Source organism: Artibeus jamaicensis, unplaced genomic scaffold, assembly GCF_021234435.1.
Source record: "Artibeus jamaicensis isolate MK-2021 breed Jamaican fruit bat unplaced genomic scaffold, CSHL_Jam_final contig_384, whole genome shotgun sequence".
NCBI classification, from domain to species: Eukaryota; Metazoa; Chordata; class Mammalia; order Chiroptera; family Phyllostomidae; genus Artibeus; species Artibeus jamaicensis.
In genome coordinates this window covers 14,930,634-14,958,570 of record NW_026521810.1, presented here as the reverse complement: position 1 = coordinate 14,958,570, position 27,937 = coordinate 14,930,634, and the positions used below count along the sequence as shown (strand labels likewise).

The 27,937-nt window shown below is 39.6% G+C and overlaps 1 protein-coding gene and 1 non-coding gene across 4 annotated transcripts in view; one reads left to right on the top strand and one right to left on the bottom strand.

Moving 5' to 3' along the window:
- The window catches only part of KCMF1 (potassium channel modulatory factor 1), a 72,441-nt gene that overhangs the window by 1,084 nt on the left and 43,420 nt on the right, over positions 1–27,937 (top strand). Inside the window, exons 1-2 of one of the 3 annotated variants that reach the window (XM_053664547.1) lie at positions 9–128; positions 6,088–6,196. The exons of 1 other annotated variant lie outside the window; for it this stretch is intronic. In XM_053664547.1, coding sequence (XP_053520522.1) covers positions 126–128; positions 6,088–6,196 — 112 coding nt within the window. In that variant the 5' untranslated portion in view covers positions 9–125. Of the gene's footprint in view, positions 1–8; positions 129–5,185; positions 5,432–6,087; positions 6,197–27,937 lie in introns of those variants that run through there. One more of the 3 variants, XM_053664546.1, reaches the window with a different exon arrangement.
- LOC119059907 (small Cajal body-specific RNA 4) lies at positions 19,848–19,975 on the bottom strand. The gene has a single exon (XR_005084490.2). It is a non-coding gene; the product is annotated as a small Cajal body-specific RNA 4 (non-coding RNA).

Below are 27,937 nucleotides of genomic sequence, written 5' to 3'. Positions count from 1 at the left end.
AAAAATAAGTTAACTTCAGTTTACTGCCATATGGTTCAGAAAAGGGGGAGGGGGTGTGTTTTCTTTGTTTCACTTTCACAGGTCTTCAAATAAAAAGTATTAAGAGACTTGGCGAAAACTTTATCATGGTAAGGTTATTGCAAGGTTGTAGAAGTGGCTTGAAAGTATTGTGTACTCTTGATTTTAAAATCTTGTGTAGGTGATGTAGGAGTGGAGAAAGTTTAGTGAGTCAGATTAGTTTGTGCTTCACACAGGTCGGAAGGATATTCTTAAGGAAATACAGGCTTTAGATTTTTGAGGTGGAAAAACTCAGATTAAAATGATATTCCGACCAAGTTTCACAACTTGCATTACTAATTGCAATGTTGAAATTGACTCAGAATATTTTGTGTTCAAGGATTCCGTATTTTGAAAGTCACAAAATGAATTGAAAATATAATGTACTCTTTTCACTTACTGTGTTCAGCTATGGAGACTTTGAAATAATATTGTATTTAGGCTCGTAGACATATTTTGAAACAATACCTAATTTTACATTTTTTCTGCTTGGTGGAAATATATTTCCTACCTCTAATTTAAAATAAATTGTGATTAAAGTTCTAATCAAATTTTATTTTTGGTTATTAAAGTTTATCTAGGCTGTAGTCGTGTATACATTGGCCACCTGCAAGACAGAATTAACATTAGCAGTGGCTGCAAGCTGCCTTACTCATAAGAACTGGGAGAGTTAAAATTACAGTATCATAGCAGTGGAAGAAAAGGTGTTTGCGACTCTTTTCTCTTTGCTTCAAGAAAACATCCGGATAGTTCCAGACTGTGTTCTAAATGAATGGTATCCTAGAAGATTCCTTTATCCCTGTAGTCTTTTAGAACAGTGATTTTCAACTGGTGTGCAGCAAGAATTTTTAAAACATGAAGTACCTATTTCATCAGGGGCACTGACCTCTCTTCCCTTAGATTGTCAAATTAAAAAAAAATATCAATAGCTAACACAAGGTTAGCCATCTGGTGTGAATGAATCAAAATGATACCTCTTTCTTTTGTCAAATTGGCAAAAAATAATATTTTTGGTGTGCTGCAGAGTTTTAGTAATTAGTTTATGGGTGCTATGAGATGAAAAAGGTTGAAAATCGTTGTTTCAGGATAATTAAAATCCCGCAGTGCCACTATTCTTGGATATAACAAATTCTGTAATCTAAGCCCATTTTCCTCTACTTGATCTCCTAGAATGGCACGTGGCTTTGAAACTTAACATTACTTTTTAGTTACTTTAATATTACAGAATTTTAGGGTATCAATAGCACAGCTTTTGTGGTAACCTACATAATGCCAGATGTTTCTGAAAAAGGAGTATTCCTATAATACATCAGTTGAAGACTCATAGTACAGTATTTGACAAGTGATTATCTTTTAAGGGTCTAGTTTAGGGCCTAAGGCAGGAATGGCAGTCTCATTAAGAATCACATTTGATTTATTAGATGTTTTGTTGAACATTAGTTAAGGCCATGGTTATTTTTATTAGCAGGAATTAAACCTACCAACAAACACATAATTTGACACCCTCACTATTCTAGTTCTTTCTTCATCTTTCTCTTCTTTGGGCCAACTAATCCCATTTCTTTTAGCATTTCTTTAGTGGGTTTCACCTGTCCAACACCAAAATTCTCTGTAGTTCTTGTTCGCTTTCAGTAGTGTGACCCAGAACTTGATGTAATAGTCTAATGAGAGATCTGAACTGTTCAAGTACAATGTGGTACTTGCATTGTGCTTCCTTTTCAGTACCTTCTGTGTGCATGTAATTTGTTACTTTGTCTTTGTGCCCACCCTGATGAGTTGCGCTGTATTATGTATATATAATGATGTAACTTTGGACAACACAGCTCCAAGCTGGACATTTACCAAGCTCTGTAAGTACTGTGTACTCTTGATTTTATAGGTAATGTATGAGTAGAAGAAGTTTAGTGAGTGCTTCGGATTAGTTAGTGTTTCACACTGGTTGGAAAGATATTCTTAGGGAAATACAAGCCTTAGAATTTTAAAGTTACGAAGCTCAGAGTCTCTGCCTTGTGAAGCAGTGGACTATCCCTCAGAAAGGACATGCAGCCAAGATCATGGAGAATGTTTAAACTCATGGTCAACATGCTTCTTCTGTAAAGGGGCAAGGTAGTAAATATTGCAGCTTAGTGAGTTATGAGGTCATCTCTGCCATTATAGTATAAAAGCAGTTATAGATAACATGTAAATGAATGAGTGTGGCCATGTTCCAATTAAAACTTTATTTATAGACACTAACATTCGAATTTCATGTAATTTTCATGAAATGTGACTCTAAGGTTTACCATTTAGAAATGTAAAAACCATTCTTACCCTGCAGAGTCTACAAACACAGAATGTGGCTGAATGTGGCCCTCTTTGGCCCAAGGCTATAATTTACTTGCTTTCTCTTGTTCTGGACTAGAGCTTTAGAGAGTTGATGGAAGTGGAATTGTTGGGAGTCCAGAAAGGTCCGACTTTGTGTGGTATTAACGAGTCCATAGACTAAACTAGTTCTATACCTCAGTTTCCAGCAGCACCATGTAGATGGGGACAGAAGTAATTGGTTCTAAGGGTGGGAACCAGGCTCCCCACACTTCCAGAATCTGAGTGGGAATGGCCGTGCTCCATCCACATTGTCTCCTGCTTGCCCGGCATGACTTTCCCAGCCTAGTGCTCTGTCACTTCATGTTCACCATACTAATACCACGGTACACAGTGAAACCAGTTATTTTCTAGTTTAATTTTGAGAGTATTTTTTAATGTTTTACTAAACGTTAAATGCTAAACATTATTTCTTTTTAAAAAAGATTTTATTTATTTATTTTTAGAGAGAGTGGAGGGAGAGAAACAGAGTGATTGCCTCTTGCATGTCCCCAGTTGGGGACCTGGCCCTTAACCTAGGCATGTTTTCTAGGCTAATGCTCAGTCCACTGAGCCACACCAGCCAGGGCTACATACTTTTTTTTAAATACTTAAAAAATGTTATTCAGAGCTCAAAAACCATTTAATAGCTTTTCAGATTTTAACAAAACACATCAAATTACCCAGTGCTTATTAGCTAAAATAAAGTTATGAATGTGCTTGCATGAGTTGGAACCTAATTGATTACCCAGAGTTAGGAATACATTAATTGCCTTAAATCATTCAGCCTTTTTTCAGTTGCTGTTATGAGTTAGGCCCATGTTAAGTACTAAGGAATATGAAGATAAATAAATGAGACATAACTCCTTGCCTTAACTATGGCTTCTACAGCATAATGTTAAATATGCCATCAGGGAGCCCTGGCTGGTGTAGCTCAGTGGATTGAGCGCGGGCCTGTGAACCAGACGAGTGCAGTTCAATTCCCAGTCAGGGCACATGCCTGGGTTGCAGGCCAGTTCCCAGCAGGGGACACACGAGAGGCAACCATACATTGATGTTTCTCTCCCTCTCTCCTTCCCTTCCCCTCTAAACATAAATAAATAAAATCTTTTTAAAAAAATGCCATCAGGGAGGGGTAAACAGATCACAATAATTGCCAGTTTTTTCCCTAGTAATTCTGCCCAGTTTAAGAGGGAATCTATTGTGATTTCCAACACTTTTTCCTTGAGGGTCTTCTTAACTTTTTATGGGCCACTCTTAATTTCGAATATAATTATTTGAGATTTCAAATAGAACCCTTTTCTTTACCTAATTTATATTTTCCCTAGCTGTTTGAAGATTTTCATACATAAAAATGATAGTGAATAAATGAACAGGTAATCACATTGTTTTGTTATTCTCAGAAGCATCTCAACTGTTTGTTTTCAACATGTAATGTACGTGAGTAGGCAGGCCATTAATCTAGTTTTTGAAAGTTGTACCATTTTTTGAAATTATACACCACTCTTCTGTTAGTAGATTAAATTTTCTTCTTTCTAAAAATTCTGCCTGACACTAAAAATACAAACCATCCCAGAGTGAATTGCAGTGATTTTGCTTTCAGGATTTGGGGGTTGCAAAAACAAGATTGGTAATTAGCGTGTGATTTTAATGTGGTGACTTTTGCCTTCCTGTCGCAAAATAAGTTAACTCCCGCTGAAAAAGATCTTTACAGTGTCAGGCAGTTTATTGTCTTTAACTGTGATCTATTAAAAAATTATGACATTCTTACTTAGACTTTTTCATTTTCAATAAGTGAATTTATCTTGACTTTCAATAAAAGATAAGAGTGTAAACATGTTAATTTTGGGGTCTTTGACTTCATGATTTCTTATAAAGTTATTCTGAAGCTCCTTTTTCTGATATTGATATTCATGTTTAAGTTAATATAATAAAATAAGCTTTAATCTTATTTATTTGTATATTAAATATATTATTTGTTTATTTTTAGAGAGAGGGAAAGAAGCATAGATGTGTGAGCAAAACATCGATGGGCTGCTTCTCACAATCCCCCAACCAGGGACCTGGCCTGGAATCTAACCGGCAAACTTTTGATTCATAGGCTGATGCAGAACCCACTGAGAGCCACACCAGCCAGGGCAAAGTTTACTTTTTTTTAAATTGGGGATTTAATTTTGAAGGAATTCCTTTTAGTTTTAGACTCTTGAGATGTATCAGCAGCAAACTTGTCTAAATATTGAAAGCTTTTTCACAGTAGAAACTTACAAAACTTGTGATGTGAAATGACCAAATGAATCCCTTCCTGTTAGGTTTACATACAGTATTTGAAAAAAGAAATCTATATTTATGAATCATAATTTTCAAAATGTCAGCTTTATAACATACTAATACATTTGCTGAGGTTTGGTGTTTTTTTTTTAAGTAGAGGTTTTAAAAGTTGTTTTTTTAGTGAAGGTTAAGGCATCATTGGATTATCCTACAAATAGTGTTTTTTATTGCATGATAAATGCTGCTTTTGAATTATTGGCATGAATATGGACTCAAAGGAAACAATTCCTATAATTCATATTCATAAAAGTGGAATGCTGTTCATAATTATAATCTTTGTTTATAAAAGATGAATTTTGGTATTGTGCTAGGGGCCACAGTGTTTTTTATTTCCTTAAAATGATGAGGTATATTTTTTTTTTCCCACTCATTGAAGTCAGTAATTAAAGTTGAAGAAAGAACCCCTTAAGAGGTATACCGAGTAGAGCATTTAAAAAATATGATAATTTAAAAAATATTGCCCATGTTCTGATTCATGTGGAAAATAAAGAGATAAGGCAGACAGTTTTCTAAGGGAACATACCACCTATTACCTAGATTCTATGGTAAGGAGAGACGTGGTGAAGAAAAAGGTGTTCCTGGGATGGTGAGGACAAGAGGCAGAGGAAAGTTAGGCAACGTGGACGTGAAACTGGAAGTGATCTGTAGCCGCAGGAAGTCAGAAACAAGCCAACTCTCGTGCCTCGTGAAACATCCTAGCAGCCAGGTACCAGAAGATGAAAACTCAGCATCCTGTAAAACTAATGAGATGAAAGTGCTTGTTAAAAGTAACTTCTGTGGTGCCACCCCTACTGCCTGTCTCAGGCTCTTCCAATGTATTTGTTAATTGTGTTTTTTGTTTTCTTTTTGAATAGTTACAAAGCAGAGTGTGGGTCCAACCAGTTCATGTACTTGGTCAGTTTCTCTCTTCCATGGCCACTGTCCCAGGTAGCAGTCTGGCAGACTTTTAGCCAATGGCCGCAAAGGATGTCAGGGAGAAAGTATGGATGGTTCCGGCAAGTCCAGCACTGCTGGTAGAAAAAGCCAGTGGAAGTCACAAGAGTGGGTCAGTCTAGTCACCTTCAGCTAGGAAGGGCAGGCAGTAGTGGATGAAGCCTCCTGATATTATGACTAATTCTGTTTGCACATTATCTTCTGCTGAATTGTGTGAGGGGTTCTCCTCTCTTGATAATACTCAGTGCCAGTTTCATGAACTTCAGCTTTTTCCAGAGTAAGAGAATTTTCCTTAGAAGAGTCACTGTAGAGTACTAACTTGACACACTGACTATTATAGCAGTCACAAGCACTTTTGACTATAATTCTTTTTTTAATTTTGACTCTCTCCTATTGCCCTTCTAAGACTGTCACCCTCCCCTCCCACAGAGCAAAACAAAGGGATCATCGGGTGGCATTCCTGCCTTATTCTCCAGGCACTTTTTAGTGCTGCAATTGTTTACTTGTCTGTCTGCCTCCCCCACAAGCTGCCTGAGGGGTAGGTATAGTATTACACTTACCTTTATACCCTACTACCTAGCATAGTTCTGACCTTTGGGAGGTCCCCTGAATTTGTGGGTGGTTGTTAGAGACAAGACTGGAAAATGCTCCTTATGTTCTATCTGGAGAAGCCAGTTAAGAGGGAGGGAGATTGAGGGGAAAGAAGTATAAAAGTAAGATGAGATGAATAAACTACACAGCAGAAATAACTTGGAGCTGGCTCCTGGGGGAATGACCTGGGACTAGACTCGGGGTACTGTTTTCTATCTACTCCTGGCTCTGGTTTCAGATTAACTGGCTGTGGGTCCTGCATATTAATTGCTTTATGTGTGTGAGTTTCCTGGTTCAGTCAGTCATTCATTCAGCGAATATTTATGGACTACCTGCTTGAGTAGCACTCACAGTCACCTCCAGAGCTTGCCACAAGTTGTTGACGCTGCTGCAGGATGATAACATTCACAGGGTTTGAAACACGTGTTTGGGAATTAAATGCTTTCCTGTCGCAGGGGCTGTGGCTCCTTTCCTTTGTGCTGGAATTAGTCCTTAAAGTTTATATTCTGTGACAGGGTAATTAAATCATGTGAGTATTACAATCTTTTGGCAATATTTACAACCTCCTCCTTTTTTAAAAGCTTGTTTTCATTTTAAGTTTCACAATTACTTATAATTCTGCCCAGCAGTACATTTCTTTTCTTAACAATATTGTGCTCAGACTGTGAGAGTCTCAGCACACATCTATCTGGGTGTGTGAGAATATGTTCAGATAGGTTTTCCTCATAGGTTTATGGAGAGAAAAGAGCTCAAGGGATTAAATGTTTAATTTTTCTGTTCAGTATTATTTTTTTCAGTTTTAATGATTATATAGCAACTGTTGGAGTACTAGACCCTGTGTCTGTCGTTCTTTTTCAGCCAGTGTCAGTCTTCTCCTTTGGTGTCCTCTGTGGTTGTAGAGGTTAGGCAGTACAAACCAGTGGGCAGCTTTCTAACTTCGTAGTTAAGGACATTGAGGTAAAACAGGCAGGGATTACAGGAATTGTTCCAGACATGTCCCTTCTTTTCTGTAAGAACAAAATAACATGCTGGGAGCTGGGGGGGTGGGGTTCAGGGAACCAGGTAGTTATAATTAGAGATCTTATGCTCAGTGTCATGAACACTGCTAGGGATTCCGATACCTTTAATAGCAGTTTGAAATGAATGTTAAGTGTGCACTGTGTTTGTATAGCTGTAGATATGTACATGCAAAGTGGTTGCAGAGGCGGCGCTAATCTTCCCTTCCTGGCAAGTGTGGTGATTGTTACAACATCAAGGGGCAGTGGATGAGTACTTTACTTGTGGTGTTCCTACATTAGACCAAGATCAAGGATCTTCACTCCGTGTCAGAAATACTATATATCTTCAGGTTCATTCATTGCTCCATAACATTTTCTGCAAGCTTTTTAGAAATCACCCAAAGGAGAAGGCGATATAGCAAATATATTTGCAGATGGGGTAGGCTATTACTTTCCAATAGAAATCTAGTGCTAGCCATGTGTAATTTTAATTCTCTGGTAGCCACAGAAACAACTAAGGTATAATTAATTTTAATAATTTAACCCAGTATATCCAAAACAACATTTTTACATGTAATCAGCATAAAATTTGTTGAGATATTTTTACATTCCTTTTCATTACAAAGTTGTAAAAATTTGAAATATATTTTACACTTAGCACATTTTAATTCAGATGCTAAATTTGTAGCAAAAATACTTTTCCATTTCAGTTATAGCTGACATTCAATATTATAGTAGTTTCCAATTATAGCATAGTGGTTAAACTTTTGTAACTTATGAAGTGATTCCCCAGATAAATCTAGTGCCCCCTGGCACCATAAATAGTTTACAGTATTATTTACTGTATTCCTTATGCTGTATTTTACATCCCCACAACTATTTTATAACTGCCAACTTGTACTTCTTAATCTCTTCATCATTTTCACCCAGCCCCCAAACCACTACCACCTACCCCCCAACCCTGGAAACCATCAGTTTGTTCTCTGTATCTGAGAGCCTGTTTCTGTTTTGATTGTTCATTTGTTTAGTGTTTTTACACTCCATATATAAGTGAAATCATACACTATTTTGTCTTTCTCTGTCTGACGTATTTCACATACAGAGCATAATACCCTGTAGGTCCATCCATCCATGTTGTTGCAAATGGTAAGGTCATTTTTTATGGCTGAGTAATATTCCATTGTATATATGCATCAGCTCTTGTTATTTAATCATCTCACCAAAAATACTTGATCTTGGCCGAAATCATCTTTAGACTTGTGCACTTGGCGTCTGCCAGTTCATCGTTGACTATATGCTGTCTGTTGTGTAGATACATTTTGATGCAGTATTGCCATCTACTTAATGGTCTGTTAACTTTGTGGATTTCTGCTTCTTGAATTTCTCTTTTAAGAACTTAAATTTTACCTTTTTCACCTCAAAATCATTTCTAACCTACTTTAGTTATACATAACCATCATAACAGATACCCACTTTAGAAACAGCTACAAATGTACATAAATTCTAATCACTTTGTGAGTTGTTCAGATTGGAGGAGTAAGTAATGGCTTCAGGTAATTTTCTTTTTAAAGATTTTATTTACTTTTTAGAGAGAGGGAAGGGAGGAAGAGACATGGATGTGTGATGTGCGAGAGAAACATGAACCAGTTGCCTCTCACATGCCCACAAGCAGGGACCTGGCCTGCAACCCAGGCTTCACCAGGTACCTCCACTAGGAACGGAACCAGCTACCTTTCAGTCCGTGGGCCAGCACTCAATCCACTGAGCCACACCAGCCAGGGCCAGAGTAGTTTGAATGTGAGTTGGGGGGTTGTTTTAAAGTCCCGTACATTTACAAATGTAGAACTTTAAAAAATTGTTGTAAGTTTTATTGTAGTGAATTTAGAGGATAGGTGTAGCTTCTATCTGGTAGTGGTAGACTCATCATCATTTTGGTAATTCGTTGTAGGTATATTTCTTTTTTTTTCTCTTTCTCTCTTCTTTTTTTTCCTTTTTCAGCTAAGGTAGCATAAGAAATGTATACATGTTGCAATTCAGCCACAACTGAGAACAGGGCTAATCCAGAGTCACAGGTCCAGGGCAGAGGACCAAAAGAGACTGTTTTGATATGAGCAAGGTAGTTGGTGGTGGTGATAAGATAGCTGTGGACGTTCTAGAAACATTGCGAAGTTCTAGACAGCAAGCATGCTGTCCAACAGTTGATCCAGCATCCTTGGCCTCTGGCTTGTTTTTGCTCCTGTGGCATCTCCCAGTGTACAAGCTAGCAGTTTACTTGGACCTCTGCCTCACCTTTCTTCTTTTGTTTGTGCATTCATTTCTTCCTCCATTTGGCTTTCAAGACACAGAGGTTTCTTTAAAAAAATGGTGCTAAGGCCAAGAAAGTTGTAGATGTATTTGATTGTAATGAGATTGGATCTCTAGTATCCATCTAGAAAACACTCTTGACATCTAACAATAGAAAGCCAGGTGGTTATGGTTCTTAAAGTAATTTTAAGGAAATTGATTATGGATCTAATACTCAGCCTGCTATCAAAGTTAGCCACCCACTGGTGATTTCTGTCTTTGACCTGTTTGGTTTATTGTGTTAGTCAGTTAAGACTAGATTTGCAAGTGAAAATGGAGTGTTTGAAAGACAAGCTGTTAAAAATTAAAGACCTTGTGGTTTTTTGCCCTCATTTTTACTGAAGCAGTGGTTCTGCTGCAGGCTGTTTTATGGTTCTGTTCTTTTTCAGTCCCCCTGCAGCCTGATCACTGGAACCTCAGGAATTTGTGGCTCTTTTATTTTTTTTAATAGTATAAAGATATTAGTACTATAGTGTTCGGGTGCTCTCATCCTGTGGTTCTCAAAGTGTAGTTTAGTATCAGCAGTATCAGCATCACTTGGGCACTTGCTGGAAACACAGATTCTTGGACCATACCCGAGACCTGCTGAACTGGAACTTGTGGGAGTGGAGCCCAGCAATCGTGTGTTTTAACAAGCTCCTACTAGGTCCCAGTTGTGACCAGAGGCATTTATGTGTGAGATGGTCACTGCTGTTGACAGTGGTTTTTGGACCATCTTTCACAGTGTGATACTAACCGGATGGAAACGGAGCTGCTGAGCTTGGCCTCATTCTTCTTGAATACCATGTTATTTGCATCTGTGGGGGTGGAAGAAGAATGTACCTCCCCCCTCCAGACTAATACTATTTATTTACATGATACACATTTATCAAAAGTGTACTTGAGGCTAGAGAAGATTCCTGTCCCTTGACACTCTTATTAGAAGGAATATAGCAGGAGTATATGGCCTGTGGGCCAAACCCAGCCAGCTACTTGGTTTTGTTTTTTATCTCATTTATTTATATATTTATTTATTTTTAGAGAGGAGGAGGGAGAAAGGTAGGAAGAATAACATTAATATGTGGTTGCCTCTCATGTACCCCTTACTGGGGACCTGGCCTGCAGCCCGGGCATGTGCCCTGACTGGGAATCAAACTGGCAATCCCTTGGTTTTTGGTCCATCACTCAGTCCACGGAGCCACACCAGCCAGGGCAGCTACCTGTCAGCTGATTTCTCAAAGGAGACCTTACAGGCAAGAAGGGGCTGGAAAGAAGTATTCCAAGTCATGAAAGGCAAGGACCTTCATCCAAGATTGCTCTGTCCAGCAAAGCTTTCATTTAGAATGGAAGGGCAGATAAAGTGCTTCTCAGATAAGGTCAACTTCAAGGAGTTCATCATCACCAAGCTCTTATTATATGAAATGTTAAAGGGACTTATCTAAGAAAAAGAAGGTAAAAACTATGAACAGTGAAAGGACAGCAAACTCACAGTTATTAACAACCACACCTAAAACAAAAACAAACTAAGCAAACAACTAGAACAGGAACAGAGCCACAGAAATGGAGATCACATGGAGGGTTAGCAACGGGATTGGGAGGAGGAGAGAGAGGGAAAAAATACAAAGAATAAGTAGCATAGATGGTAGGTGGAAAATAGGGGGAGGATGAGAATAGTATGTGCAATGTAGAAGCTAAAGAACTTGTAAGTATGACACATGGACATGAACTAAAGGAGGGGAATGTGGGTGGGAGGGGTGTGCAGGATGGAGGGGAGTGAAGGGGGGAAATGGGACAACTGTAATAGCATAATCAAATATATTATAAATTAGCAAAAAAAGTTTTATTGCAATACAGTCACATCTGCTCATTTACATATTGTCTAAGCTGCCTTTGTGCTACATTGGCAGAGCTGAGTACTTGTGACAGAAAGCTGAAAATATTTAATACCTGGATTTTTACAGAAAAAGGTTATGGATCCTTGGGATAGATCATACAAGAATAAATATGCAAGAGCATATTAGGAGATGACAAGTGTTATGAAAAACCATACAGCAGGTTAAGGGTCTAGAGAGTTGGTGGCCTACTGTAGATGTGGTGGCCAGGGAGGCCCCTTCTAAAGATGGGACATTGGAAGGGAAGGGTATTTAAAGGAGGAAGGATCTGGCTGAGTGTACACCATGTGCTGAGGCCTTGAAACTTGGAATGATCTGGGAATAGCAACAAGGCCACTGTGGCTGGAGGGAAGCGACTGAGGGTGAAAGGGGTAGGAAATGAGGTTGGCATGGTGGGGGGTGGATCCTGCATCCCTTTGTATTGTAGGCTGCCGTGAGGACTGTGTTTAAGTGCGCTTTGAGGAAATTTTAAAAGCCCTTCTGAAGAGGTTTTTTGCTAAAACAAAGGGCAGAAGCTGGAAACTAAATACCTAGTGTTACAGCATATTCCATCTACCATCTCTAAGAAACACTTCTTTACACAGTTTCCCCTACACTCATTACTCTTCTAAGCTTTGTCTCCCTCAGCGCCTGTGTACTATCTATATTTTATTTAGCTGAATTTTCTCAGAGTGCGTGCTGTTTGGTGGAGAGTAAATAACTTCCTGTTTTAAATGTAAAACCCTGGAGCCTAGAAATTGGGTCATCCACATTAGCAGCTTTCAAGCTTTAAAAAAATACGATACATAGTAAAAAAATGTATTTGATATTATGATCTAATATTCACATACATATGCAATGAAATGAGTTTTATAAAACACTACTCAGCTTTACTGCGAGAGGTGTGTTCTATTTTGTTAGAAACAAAAACAGTGGTTGTGACATTCCGGATTGATTTCTCATTCTGTTCATGGGTTGTGCCTGGCTGTTTGAAAGACACTGGCCTCGGCCGTATAATCCATAACTTTGAGTCCTTATGTACAAGGTACTGGGATAGGTACTGTGAGAAAAGTAGAAAGCTCTAATAATTTTTCCTCCTAGAAGGGCATAGGGAAGGTGTAACCATAAAATGAACTGGCTATAGTATGACTGGGGCAATAAGTGTCAAATCAGTAATTACAGCTTCCGTAGTGTTGGCAAGTAGAATACAGTGTTTTTGGGGGTGTCAGAGAAGGCACTTCAAAAAAAGTGTCATTTAAACTCGACTTGAAGAAATTCTGTGTTTTTATAACAAGAGGGGCATGTACCAAGGAGCCAATGGCAGGAGGTAAAGGGCAGAGCTAAGAAAGCATGAGGTGTGTTGGAGTGAGGTGGGTAGGAAAACAGTGAGGGGACCGGAGTGTCTGGAGCAGAAGACTCCTGTGTATTAGTGGTGGGATTGAGGTATTAGAAGGATTGGTGGACTAACCTGTGATTCTAAGGGGAAAGCAGATCAGGGACCCTTTGTTTTGACTTGTAGTTCAGTGCTAGAAGTCAGTTTTTCCTTCTGTAAAAGAAGGATCCTAATGCCTGTTTCACCTGTGTGACAGTGCAGTGTCAGAGCTTGTAAGAATGTTTTCTAAGTTACACACTGCGTAAATGTAAGGTGATAGTATTTTTAACATGGGAGATACAATTAGGAAGGAGGATTGGAGCAAAGTAAATAGGAATTTTGGTTGCCACACTAAAGTCAATTTTTGCTCTTTCTATACAGACTTTGGGGTAGAAGAGAGAGGTTAGTGCACCACAAGTTTTAAACAGAAAAGGCCATGATGAAAAATGGCACGTATTAGGAAAATTAGTGTTGGGAGAGAGATTAGTGCCTGTGGCAGGAAGACCAGTTAGAAGCTTTTTTGGTGAAATAGACTTGAAGTTAAGAGGATCCAAATCAGTAAACGGCCGTAGGAACAAAAGAAAAAGATGAATTAAGGTCTCATTGTGAGAGAGCAGGGACTAACGTATAATTTCAGGACAGACTAGGCAGAGTGCTAGAACAACAGGCTCTTCTAGTAAATAGAGAAGATAGGAGGGGAGAGATGGGGGAAAGTAATGTTCAGCTTTTAAGATTTTGAATGTAAGGTGAAGAGCATTGGGCAGAAACAGGAATTGTGAAATGCTGCTCGGGCTGGGGGGTGGATCTTGGCTAGTGATAGGAATTTTATAGTCCCCTGCACTGAATGAAGCCTGTGATTGCTAGATTTCTAAGGAAGAAAGAATCAGGAGAAGGGAGAATCATCAGGTTGCTAAGAGGAAAACCATGATTATGATGTGACTTGTAAGTCACAGAGACCCTAACAGCACCTGCCATGCAGGTATTGACTTACTGCTTTAGACCTAGGCTTCTTTGAATAGGGATGGAAGTTAGATGAAGATGTGGGCAAATGAGAAACTAGTATTAACTAATATTTGTTGACTGCTTACTCTCTGCCAGGCATGGTGTTCAGTATTTCCTATGTACCAACTCATTTGATTTGATCTCACAACAGCCTTTTCTGATACGTATTATTATCCTACTTTTGTAGATGAGGACGTTGGTGCACTGGAAGTTTAGTACGTTGCCCGGCATCACACAGTCTGTGATGCAGCTGGAATTTAAACCCAGGTCTGGGCTCTCAACATGAAGCTATTCTCTGTCCCAGGCACTTCGTAGACTGGTTCCTACAGCAGGGACCACAGATAAAAGGCTTAGTAAAATTTCAGAACAACCTAGCAGGATTTGTTAATCCATTTTATAAATTCAGGAATTGAATCTCAGAGGTTAGGTCATTTGTCCTTGGTCACAAAGATAGTAAGTGGTAAAGCCAGAATTTGATCAGATTCTGTTTGAAACCAAAGCCCATATTCATTTATATCTCATACAGAGGTCAGCACACTTTCTGTGCAGGGCTATACAGCAGCCCTCGCTTCATACGCCACATGGTCTCGATGGCAGCTACTCCACTCTGCTGTTGTGGCACGAAAGCAGCCGTGAAACTAAACACGCACAGGGGAGTGTGGCTGTGGTCCAGTGGATCTTTGTTTATGGACACTGAAATTTGAATTACATATAATTTTCAGGCATCACTGAATATTACTCTTTAAAATTTTCTAAACATTAAAAATGTGAAAAGTATTCTTAGCAGGCTATACCAAAACCGGTGATTGGCCATGGTTTGCTGATCTCTGCTTTAATCCCTTCACTTAATAAATATTTATTGAATACCTTCTCTTTGCGGAGACTTTGAGTCAGAAACCAGGGAAAAAATCCTCTTAAGATGAGATAGGCAATTGAAGTAAGAACTATAATAAATATACGTTTACAGGGTCCAGGGAAAGAATAGACATGGGAGGCTTCTCAGTTTCAGGGATGAATCTGTGAAGGCCTCCCTCCCAGCAGAAGCCGTGCACTGGGGCTGGAACTTGATAGAGTAGGCGGGGTAGGGGAGGGCATCCCATGGGGAGACATGAGCAAAAAGAGTGTCCTTTGAGGGGAGACCATGAGAAATTTGGCATTACTGGAGCAAAAAGAGGAGTTAATGCCAGGAGAAAAAGCTTGTCAAGATGGTACCATGATGGGGATGAGTTTTTGAGAAATTTTAAGCTGGGAATTGGATTTTTGTGCTCTAGAAACATACACTATGAAGGATGGATTTACAGGGATCGGGGGCACCACGAGGTAAGTGACCACAAGATAAGAAAACTGCTTTAGTTGGTGCAAATAGGAGACCTATTTAGTGATGGATTAGACAGGGATTAAGGAAGAAGGGAATGTCTAGGAAATTTGGGGTTTTGGCTTGATTGGTTAGTCATTGCCATTTCATCAAGATGTTTTGTAGAGCAGAGAACCATGCTCTGAGGGGGAGGGTGGGAAACAGGGAAAAGAAAAGTGACTTCCCATTTTTAGCCTGTTGGGTTCGAGGTACCTGTGGGACATCCAGGTAGAGCTGTTGAACATGTTGGTCTAGAATTCAGGAGGAAGAGGACTGGGCTAAGACAAATCTATGGTAGTAGAGTTGATTGCTCGGTGATGGTGAGAACATTGAGAAGAGGAGATTGATTATTAAGCGCTTGGGAACACTTGACGTTTAAAGGAGCAGGAAGCTGACTGAATGGAAATAGCCTAGAGAGTAGAAGGAGGACCAGGAGAGAATATTGGCATTGAAACTTAGGAAGGTGATTTGCTGAAAAGAGGATATGGTCAGTGTTGCTGCAGAAAGGTCAAGAAGACATGGAATGAAGTGTTCATTGACTGGGCTGTTGGAATAAGGAAGATTGTGAGACTTCAAAGGAGTGGCCTAGAGCCCAGACTGCAGTGTATTAAATCCTGAGTGAACCGAGGGGTTGGAAACACTACCTAAAGATTTAGCTGAGAAGGGAAGGAGATGTCCACAGCTAAGGTCTCTCTAGCACTTAGCAGCAGGGTTCGGCAGATACTAGAGACTGGGAAAACTTACTCTTTCAACAAATACTGTGCCAGGCACTGTTGTTGAAACTGGGGATGGACTAATGAAAAAGAGTAAGAGGAAGTCCTTATTGTGGAGCTTAGATTTTATTGGTGGCGGTTCGGGGCGACACAGAAAAGAAACACACTGTAATTTTTGTTAGTGATAATACTCTGAAGAAAATAAAACATGGAATAAGGACCGAATGACGGAAGATGAATGAGTGGTCTCTGTGGTTATTTTTAAGAGAGTGGTCAGGAAGACCTTGCAAAGGAGGTGACTCCTCAAGAGAGACTTCAAGTATAAAGGCCTGGGGTGAGACTAAAGTAGGTTGTTTGAGGAACAGGGTGGTTGGAGCTGATGAGGCAAAGAGGAGAAAATAGAGAAGACGAAGTAGGGAAACACGGAGTCCAGATGAAATGGGGCAATACAGGCCATCATGAGGCCTTGTAAGTTAATTCTCTGAGTGTACAGCTAACAGCACTTGATGGTATAGTGTAGGTGAAAGCAAGTAGGTGAGAAGAGGACCATTTACTGAGATGGGGGAAGGCAGGAGGAGAGCATTTGGAGAGTGGAGGTCAAGCTCTGTTTCAGACATAAGAGGTCGGAGATGTCTGTTAGATGTTTGCGTGGAGAGGTATAAGCCATTTGGATAAATAAACTGGAGTTCAGGCCAGAAGGGCTCACTGTGGGAATTGGGCCATTTTGGCAGCTGGATAATGAATTAGTTTTTTTCTTAGTTCTTTTCTCTTCAATAAAATCCAGAGGAAGATAAAATAATAGACTTAGGTCCAGAAGGAAATCAACCTTCTTCCTTTTTTTCCAAATAAAATTGCAGTCTAGAAGGGCTGCTGAGTCATATTATTTGAGATCAGTGTCAGGACTAGAATTCAGATCCCATGACTTACTCCAGCCTGTTTTCTCCCGTACGTGCCCCTGGGATGAAACGACCCCAAACAAGTTTTTTCTGAGGTGCTGAATAGTTGATTTTGGGAATGGGAGTTTGGAGCCAGACTACCTGACTTCAAACCCCAGTTTGCTCACTCACTAACTGTAACCTCTCATAAATTGTTTATCTCTTTTGCATCATTTCATGAAATGGACAAATGCTTAGTAACCTCAGGGTTGTTGTATGTGATAGTTATTATAGAAAATCGTTAGAATAATGCCTGTCGTATAGTTGGAGCCATCTCAATTTTTCTCAACTTGGATATAGATAACAGCTGTTTACCATGCTTCTAAATTCTTTGCATATAATTTGAGTGCTAACAATCCTTACATAAGTATGGTCCTTGCCCTCAAGGAATTTGCATTCTGATAGGGAAGGAAGTTAAAAATATAGGAGATACTAAAAGGCTTACATACTTTAAATGATAGGTCACTGAAAGCTACGAATAGTCTCTTCTCTGATATTTCATGAATTGAACGTTCAGATGACAGCAAGGGCACTGAGAAGGGGTTTGTGGAGAAGGGACTTGCTGGATAGAGTAGGAGTAGATGGGCGTTCCAGACCAGTGGGGTGGGTAGAAGTCGGTAGGTAGTAAGGTAGCCAAGCCAGGAAAACACAAGGTAGCATTTGAGAACAGTGAAAAGAACAGTTTTGCTAACGACAGAATGCCCATAAAAGGTAATAGTGATTAAGATCCATGGGGGATATAGCAACACCAAGCATACCAAACTTACTCTCTGACAGGGCTCCTAAACTGGTGTATCAAAGTGTTATTATAAGTAGTATCTTTCCTTCATTAGGGTGTATCAGATAAAGACTGTTGATATCCTCATGGAAAGGATAAATGTATTGGATGAAGATAACAAGAAAAACTCATCACTGATTGGGTAGGTTAGAGAGAGTGTTGATCCACAGGTTAGTTGTAACCTGAAGTAAAAAGAGGCCTAAGGAGATGATTCTATAACTCTTCATTTCTAAGATTTTTTTAAAAGATTAAAAAAATTATTTTAGACAGGAAATGGGGAGAAAGAAAGGACAGAAACATAGATTGATTTGCCTCTCGCTCACCCCGAAGTGGGGACCTGGACCACAATGCAGGCACGTGCTCTGACCAGGAATGGAATGGGCCACTTTTTGGTTTGTAGGCTAAATGAAGTTCAGCCCATTGAACTGCACCAGCCAGGACTGCTCTAAAATTGAGATTAACACCGTTACTAGTATTCTCCCCATTCTTTTACCCATTTTCAGCAAATCATTTTGCCATTTCTATATCAATTGTATGACCCTTTCCATTTTGGGGTTTGAATGTTTTAAAGCAAATCCCAGACTTGCATATCATTTTACCCACAAATATTTTAGTATTTATCTCTAGCTGATGAAGATGCATGTGTGTATCTGTCTAGGAAACCACAGTATCATTACCACATTTTACAAACTTAACATTCATTTTTATTATTACACTAATAATACCTAGTTCGTGTTCAGTTTCCTAATTGTTTCAAAAATATCTTATTAAAGTTAGGTTATTAAAATCAGTATCCAATAAGGTCCACATATTACATTTGGTTGGTATGTCCTTTAAAATCTCTTAATTTATAATAGCCCTCCCCCTTTTAAAATTAAGTTTACTTGTTGAACATTTCTTTGATAGTATTTCCCACATTCTGGCTTGAAGTTTTATATCATTTTATTATTTGTATATATATTTTATTCATTATGCTATTACACTTATCCCATTTTTTTTCTTCCCCTATATTCCCCGCTGCCTTGCACTGCCCCCTCCCACCAGCATTACCTGCCCTCCTTAGTTCACGTCCATGGGTCATACATATAAGTTCTTTGGCTTCTACATCTCCTCTACTGTTCTTAACATTCCCTATTTTGTACCTATCATTTATGCTTCTTATTCCCCATACCTTCCCCCTCCCATTCTCACCCCACCCCCTGGTCACTGATAACCCTTCATGTGATCTCTATTTCTGTGATTCTGTTCCTGTTCTAGTTGTTTGCTTAGTGTGTTTTTGTTTTTGTTTTTTTAGGTTCAGTTGTGGACAGTTGTTTGTTGTCATTTTACTGTTCATAGATTTTGATCTTCTTTAATTTCTTAGATAAGTCCTTTTAACATTTCATACAAAAAGGGCTTGGTGATGATGAACTCCTTTAAATTGACCTTATCTGGGAGGCACTTATATCTGCCCTTCCATTCTAAATGAAAGCTTTGCTAGATAGATCAATCTTGGATGTAGGTCTTTGGGTTTCATGACTTGGAATTCTTCTTTCCAGCCCCTTCTTGCCTGTAAGGTCTCTTTTGAGAAATCAGCTGAGAGTCTTATGGGAACTCCTTTGTAGGTGACTGTCTCCTTTTCTCTTGCTGCTTTTAAGATTCTCTCCTTATATTTCATCTTGAGTAATATAGTTATGATGTACCTTGGTGTGTGCTTCCTTGGGTCCAACTTCTTTGGGACTCTGAGCTTCCTGGACTTCCTAGAAGTCTATTTCCTTCACCAAATAGGGGAGGTTCTCCTTCATTATTTGTTCAAGTAAGTTTTTAGTTCTTGCTATTTTTCTCCTCCTGGCACCCTTATGAGTCAGATGTTGGAACATTTAAAGTTGACCTAGAGGGTCCTAAGCCTCTCTTTTTTTTTTTTTTTTTTAAGATTTTATTTATTTATTTTTAGAGGGGAAGGTAAGGAAAGAGGGAGAGAAATATTAATGTATGGTTGCTTCTAGTGTGGCCCCTGCTGGGAACTGGCCTACAACCTAGGCATGTGCCCTGACTGGGAATCAAACTGCAATCCTCTGGTTTGCAGGCCTGCGCTCAATCCCCTCATTTTTTTGAATTCTTGATTCTTCGTTCTGTTCTGATTGCATGTTTATTTCTTCCTTCTACTGCAGATTGTTGATTTGTGTCCTGGTTTCCTTCCCCTCATTGTTAGTTCCCTGTATATTTTTCTTTTTTAAAAAATATTTTTTATTTTTTTATTATTAAACTGGAGTAGAATGCTGGGTACCGCAGTCAGCCTTGTAATATTCTTCAGTAAGGGCTGCTCTCTCAACCCTTTTTTCTAGGAGGATTGTATCAGCGGAGTCTTGCTTTATCAGACTCCGCCTTCTTAGTCCTCCAGCCTGTATATTTTTCTTAAATTCACTTTGCATAGCCTTCACTTTTTCCTCTATCTTGAGACCATATTCAACCATATTTTTGAGCATCTTGATTACCCAATTTTTTGAATTCTGCGTCTGGTAGGTTGGCTATCTCCTCCTCACTTAGTTTGGTTTTTGGAGCTTTGATCTGTTTTCATTTGGGTCTTTTTTGGGGGGGTCTCTGTGCACATATTATTTTGTAAAGGGCAGGGCCTTAGATATTAGCCAGGGTGGGACAAGTTGTGGTGCTCTATGTGGGAGAGGGGTCCATGAGGGAACACTGCCACTTCCTTGGCTGTCAGCTGGTGTTCAGTCGCTTCCTCTGCTACCCACAAGCAAATTGGGCCCTTCTGGTGCTGATTCCCGGGTGGTGGGTTAGTGTACATTCTAGGACCCTGTCAGTCTCTCCAACGAATGCTCCTGTGAGGCTGGGAATTACTCCTGTCAGCCACAACCCCCACAGACTTTTATAGCCAGAGGTTTTGAGGCTTGCTTTTCCTGCAGTGGAACCCTGGGTTGCATGGTCTGTCTTACTTCCCAGTTCTTCCTCCCAGTTTATTGGCCCACAAATGTGGGACCACCTGGTCTGCCTGCCTCTGCCTCGCTCACCTGTCCTGCCAGCGCCTTGCCATGCATCCCCTCTGCCCCTGCTGCCAGTCTGGACGAATGTTTAACTCCTTGGTTGTCAGACTTCCATACAGTTCAATATTCTGGCAGCTCTGGTTATTTTTTGTTCTTAAATTTGTTGTTATCCTTTTTTTGGTTGTGCGAGGAGGTACAGTGTATTTACCTATACCTCCATCTTGGTTGGAAATTCTGATGTTATTTCCATATATCCTTTCATTCCCCATATTTCTTTAAGTGGTATTAAGATGTTTGTTTTGGTAAAATTTGATAATACCTCTTTACTATATCATATTGAGAGGCCCATAATGCGTGGTTTCTCAGGGAATTCAAATGTCAGCTTGTCCTTCCCTTGGTGGTCACTGATTGTAGCTGCCTAGATCTGTTTTTTCATAGTGGTTGCAAGATGTTGATTTTCCAACTGTTATCATTTTTCTTATGCTCATTCATTGGAATTTTATTTTGTAAAGAACTCTTATCCATATACTTTAACAAAATCACTATAATATTCTAACATAAAGGAAAAGGAAACAAAAATGAAATAATGTATAATAAAATAATATGCCTTTAGGTGTAAATGATCAGGCATAATTATTACACTAGAAGAAATAATGAAGAAGTTAAATACTTGTACCTGTGTACAGAATCACTGTGAATTTGAGTGCCAGCTTGAAGTGCAGATCCACAACAGACATGTTTTGTTGATGATTCAGATACCTTAAGCATTATTGCCTTCAGTGCTATTTCTTGTTGAATAACTCATGGTGTCAAGTTTTAAACAGTTTACCCAGACAGTTGTATTACTATTTGGGCAAATTGTTTAAATTTTGATTTCAGTGTATGTTAACATGGAAAATACCTATATGTAAAACTGAGTTCCTTTTAAGTTCAAATAATTACAAACAGGTTCTTCTGTTGGGACATTGAGAAGTCATGAGAAAGGTCAGACACTTCTCCATTGTGTAATATTGTTAGTCTCACTGCCAATTTCTAGAATCCCTGGCTTTGATCTCCAGATGCCTTGGTGACACCCACTGTGAAAACCAAATTTTCAGAATTCCCTCTCAGAAGTTATATCACCCTTTACTAGTCAAATGAATATATTAAGAGAGGAAATCAAATAATCAGTATCAATATTTAAAAATGGGGGCTAAAAACATCTCTTTTTGAAGATTGCTCTATCCAGCAAAGCTTTCATTTAGAATGGAAGGACAGATAAAGTGCTTCTCAGATAAGGTCAAGTTCAAGGAGTTCATCATCATCAATCCCTTATTATATGAAATGTTAAAGGGACTTATCTAAGGAAAAGAAGATAAAAACATGTTTAGTGAAATGACAGCAAACTCACAGTTATTAACAACCACACATAAAACAAAAGCAAGCTAAGCAGACAGCTAAAACAGCAGCGGAACCATAGAAATGAAAATCACAAGGAGGGTTAGCAACAGGGGAGTGGGAGGAAGATGGGGGAGACGGTACAGAGAATAAGTAGCATAGATGGTGGAGAGAAAATAGGGGGAGGGCAAGAGTAGTGTGGGAAATGTAGAAGCTAAAGAACTTATGACACATGGACATGAACTAAACGGAGGGAATGTGGGTTCGAGAGGGTGTGCAGGGTGGAGGAGAACGACAGAGGGAAATGGGACAACTGTAATAACATAATAAAATATATTATAAAAAATATTTTTGCTAATACTATTTTACATCTAGAAAACCTAAGAGACTCTAAAGTTAAATTCATGAGATAATTTAGTAAATGTCTGTATACCTAGGAGGGAGATTTAGGTCATAAGTGCATAGCTTCATTTTCATTAAAATTTTTTTTCTTGCTCTCACTTTTTTCCCTCATAGAATTGCGTGTTTCTCCCTGTTTTCCTTCTTAACATTTTAAAAATATATTTTATTGATTATGCCATTACAGTTGTCCTATTCCCCCCTTTCATTCCCCTCCACGCTGCACATCCCTCCCCCACTATTCCCCCCTCCCGCTTTAGCTTATGCCCATGCGTCACAAGTTCTTTAGATTCTATATTTCCCATACTATTCTTGCTCTCCCCCCTGTCTATTTTCTACCTACTGTCTATGCTACTTATTCTCTGTACCTTCTCCCCCTTCTCCTCCTCCCACTCCCCTGTTGCTAACCCTCCATGTGATCTTCATTTCTATGGTTCTGCTCCTGATCTAGCTGTGCTCTTAGATTGCTTTTGTTTTAAGTGTGGTTTTTAACTGAGTTTGCTGTCCTTTCACTGTTCATCTTTTTTATCTTCTTTTTCTTACATAAGTCCTTTTAACATTTCATATAATAAGGGCTTGGTGATGATGAACTCCTTGAACTTGACCTTATCTGAGAAGCACTTTATCTGCCCTTCCATTCTAAATGAAAGCTTTGCTGGATAGAGCAATCTTGGATGTAGGTCCTTGCCTTTCATGACTTGGAATACTTCTTTCCAGCCCCTTCTTGCCTGTAAGATCTCTTTTGAGAAGTCAGCTGTCAGTCTGATGGGAAGTCCTTTGTAGGTGACTGCCCCCTTATCTCTTGCTCCTTCTAGGATTCTCTCCTTCACTTTCATCTTAGCTAATGTAATGATGATGTGCCTTGGTGTGTTCCTTCTTGGGTCCAACTTCTTTGGGGACTCCCTGATCTTCCTGGATTTCCTGGAAGTCTGTTTCCTTTGGCAGATTGGGGAAGTTCTCCTTTATTATTTGTTCATGTAAGTTTTTCCACTTGTTGCTCTTCTTCTTCCCCTTCTGGTACCCCTATAATTTGGATGTTGGAACATTTAAAGATGTCCTGGAGGTTCCTAAGCCTCTCCTTATTTTTTTTTTTGAATTCTTGTTTCTTCATTCTTTTCTGTTTGGTCATTTTTTTCTTCCTTCTGGTCCACTTCTTTGATTTGAGTCCCAGTTTCCTTTCCACCACTATTGGTTTACTGTGCATTGCCCTTCATTTCAATTAGTTTAGCTTTCATTTTTTCATCTATTTTGTGACTAAAATTAGCCAGTTCTGTGAGCATCCTGATTACCAGTGTTTTGAACTAGGCATCTGCTAGGTTGGCCATCTCTTTGTTGCTTAGAAGTATTGGCTCTGGGGCTTTGATTTGTTCTTCTGATTGAGCCATTTTTGGTCAGGTCTTGCCTGTTACCTATGAGGGGTGGAGCCTTAGATGTTCACCAGGGCTGGGCAACCCAGTGGCTGGTTTGTGGTGGTGTATGGGGGGGCGGGATCAGAGAGGGAGCAATGGCGTTTGTTCCACTCCGATTTCAGTCCCCTCTGCTGCTTCCCACAAGCAAACCTGGCCCCCCTGCTGCCAGCTCCCGGGTGTGTGGGCCTGTGCACCCTCCAGGACCCTGTGGGTCTCTCCAACGAACTCTCTGTGAGCCTCTCCCGGCACCTCGACCCCCGAAAGTTTTTCCAGTTGGTGCTTTTAGGCTTTAATTCCCGTCAGTGGGGCCCTAGCCTGTACGGTCTGTTTCACTGCTCATTTCTTTGCCTCGTTTATCTGCGCACAAATGTGTGAAGGCAGTCAGCCAGCCGCCTTGCTCCCTCACTGGGTCCACCTGTTGCCACTCCATACCTGCAAGCCTGGGTTGGTCTGGCCGACTTTTCCTGCACAACCTTGCTCCGCCAGCCTCAGACTTCCGTACAGTTCAGTTTTCTGTGGTTTGATTGTGTTTTTGTTACTAAAACTTTGTTGTCTTTAAACTTGGTTGTGCAAGGAGGCACAGTGTTTCTAACTATGCCGGAAGTCTTAACATTTTTTTATATTGTAGGCCTTTTTTTCCCCAGTGACATATGGTTTGTAATGTTATCTTGGCTTCTCTGAAAGATTTTGTTTTGTTTTTAAAGATTTAAAAAAATTTTTTTAAAAAGATTTTATTTATTTTTAAAGAGGGACGAAGATAGGGAAACATCAATGTGAGGTTGCCTCTCGAGCGTCTCCTACTGGACATCTGCCCCACAACCCAGGCATGTGCCCTGAGGGGGAATCAACCCGTGACTATTTTGGTTCATAGGTCGGCACTCAATCCCCTGAGCCACACCAGCAGGGGCAGATTTTATTTACTTTCAGGGGGAGGGAGAGCGAGGAAAGAAAAGGTGAGAAACATTGATTCGAGAGAGAAACATTGATAGGTTGCCTCTCATGCATGCCCCGTCTGACCTGGGACAGAACTGCCACCCCAATCCAGGCATATGCATGCCCTTAACCAGCGACCTTTTGGTCTGTGGTTTGCAGGACCATACCCAACCCATTAAGCCATACCCGTTAGGGCCACAGCATACATTTTAAACTTACATGGGATGGACTCTGGCCCTGCAGCTCAGTTTGTTGGAGCATCACCTTTATACTCCAAGGGTTGCCAGTTTGATCCTGACAGGGCACATACAGGAATCAGCCAGTGAATGCGTAAATAAGTGGAACAGCAAATCGATGTTTTTCTCTCTCTTTGTCCCTCTGTTCCTCCCTGACCTCTAAAATCAATCAGTAAAACAGATATATGGTGACCTTGATATGAGTTTTGGGGGGATCAATTTAGAAAGAACCTTCTTTCATAAGCCCTTACTAAATAATGTTTAGAAATAAATACATTCAGAGGAGTTTCTTCTTTTCACAAGTTATATAGCTATAAAAGCAGTCTTATACAGGTATGCTGTACTGAAAATCAGCTTCATCAGTATTTTGTGAAAGGCTCAGCAGCCTTTTTTTATAAAGTTTTAAATGAAGCAAAACAATTGTTTCTTAACTTATGGGATAAAGACATATCTGGAAAGTAAGTTTTCATTCACTAAAGCTCCAAACTATATTTTATGTTTATGGAAAAAATGGAGTTTGGTAGTATGTCTAAACAATTAAAAAAATTTTTTTGCATTTCCTGTTCGAAAGTCTGGTGGAAGATTTGGAATATCTTGTTGTGATACTGGACAGTTCTTTCTTGCATTTCCAGATGCCTAACAAGTTTGGCACCTCTCCCCATCAGTGAGAGTAGAGCCCCCAGTCATCGTGAGACTCCCCACCAAAAAGTACCCCCAACAGAGTCCCCCCCCAAAAAAAAAAGTCTCCCAGGGAGTGGTACCTCTTGAGAGTGGTACTTCACTGGGGAATCATCATAACTAAACTAATTTAATTGGATCATGACCTATAGTTTGAAAAGACTTTGAGGGGTTTCCCTCAAAACCTATAGAAGAATCAGTTGCAACATTATCGCAAATATAAGATTGTTGCTTCCGTAGTGTTAATTAATCTGCTTGGATTAGCTTTGTTCTTTATATTCAGGTTCCAAGATTAGTGGCCTTAACCAAATTCATTTGTCCTCCAATTTAGATGGCACTAGTGTCCCATGAAACATGTAGAACTCCTTTCACAGGCTCGTTTCATCAGTCTGTCAAATCTCTGAACACAGCCCATGCATTGGTACAGCATCCACTATACTATTTGAGTTATTTGTTGAACCATCTGCCTCCTTGTTTCTTTTAGATTCACAGAAAAGTTGCAAAGATTGTGTGGAGACCTCCCATATTACCCCTCACCCAGTTTCCCTTAATGTCAACGTACCATCTTAGCACATGTCAAAACTAAGAAACCAGCACTGGTATATCATTACTCACTAAAACTGTGGACTTGTTTGTATTTTACCAGCTCTTATATTAATACCCCTTTTCTGTTGCAGGATCTACTTAAGGATACCACATTGCATTTAGTGCCTCTTGGTTTTGGCCTCAGTAGCTGCCCAGAAAGCAGACAAGTGCAGTATTTTGGGCCCGCTCTGTTTGAAGCTGTGACAACCCCTCTGCATTGCCCGCTCTTCATCTCTTCTGCTAAATAGCCCATTTGCCTTAGTTTCTAGATCCTTTTCCATTCTGTCAGTATATATTTTTTTCCCTAATTTTAAAATAAGACACCTAAAAGTGAATGCAGTTCTTCACATATGGTCTGACAGGTGTGAAATGTTAAATATTACAGTTGCGTATTTTGTGTGTCTGTTAATGTACATTGAGTTTATTTATTTTCTGGCTTAAGCAGTTGCGTCCCGTCTTGGATGAATAATGAGGCTGAAGTTCTACTTTGTTCATTCTCCCAGAATTTTTTGTCACGTGAATTGTTGTTTAACTCAAATACAAGACTTTATGTGAATCCCTTTAAAAATCCATCATCTTTGTTTTGACACTCATTTGCCTCTCCTTGAATTCTTATTCTATTTTCCAATGGTTTAACTTTCTTTCACACAAAGCTTATAAATTGTTTTCTGTCATTTTCTGAGTCACTAATAAACATTGTATAGAGCAGGGTCAAGTACAGGACCTTAGGGTGGGGAAAAGAAGCGAGCAAGAAAAAAGATGTAGCAAGTATGTGACTACTTGAGGAAGCTAACCAGGGTTAGCATAGGGCGAAGGTCTGGATTCAATCTCATCTATGTACTAGCTGCCTCTAGTGCCTAAACTAAAACTCTCACAGAATAAGAGCAGTTGAATTTTGGAGGAGGACTGGTAGGTGAGGAAGGTCAATTTTACCCAAGAATGAAGCCGGTTGTGAGTCATGGTATCGTTATCTTACCTTTCATTTTACTGGTCAGGCCTGAACCAGTAAAGATTTTCATGAGACTTTAAGTTAGGAATGACTTTGAAAATCTTGGAGGACTTTAGCCGTACTTCTATGACCAAGGATGCATTTGAATGACATACTTCCTCTTCAGTAAATGCCTATTCATATGTCATTTCTCACTTTTTTCTGTTGATCTTTTTCTTAATTTTTAAAAAGATTTTATTTATTTATTTTTTTTAGAGAGAGGAGAAAGAGAGGGAGAGAGAAACATCAGTGTGTGGTTGCCTTTCACATGCCCCCAGATGGGGACCTGGCCCACAACCCAGGCATGTGCCCTGACTGGGAATCAAACTGGCAACCCTTTGGCTCGCAGGCTAGCACTTAATCCACTGAGCCACACCAGCCAGGGCTTTCTTAATTTTTAAGAGCCCATTGTTTGTTGTATTTGTTGGCAGATATTTCTCTCATCTGTTGTCATTTGACTTTGTGTTTATGGAATCTTTCACCAGAATTAAAGTTTATATATATGTTTGTTGGTTTTAGAGAGAGAGGAAGGGATAGAGAGAGGTAGACACACACATCAACATGAGGAGAGATATCAATTGGTTGCTTTCCATATGTTCCCTGACCGGGGATTGAACCCTCAACCTAGGTATGTGCCCTGACCAGGAATTGGATGTGCACCCCTTTGGTGCACGGAATGATACTCCAACCAAATGAGCCACACCATCCAGGGCTTAAGTTTTACGTTTATACTTGTCTATTAGCACAGTGTATTCCT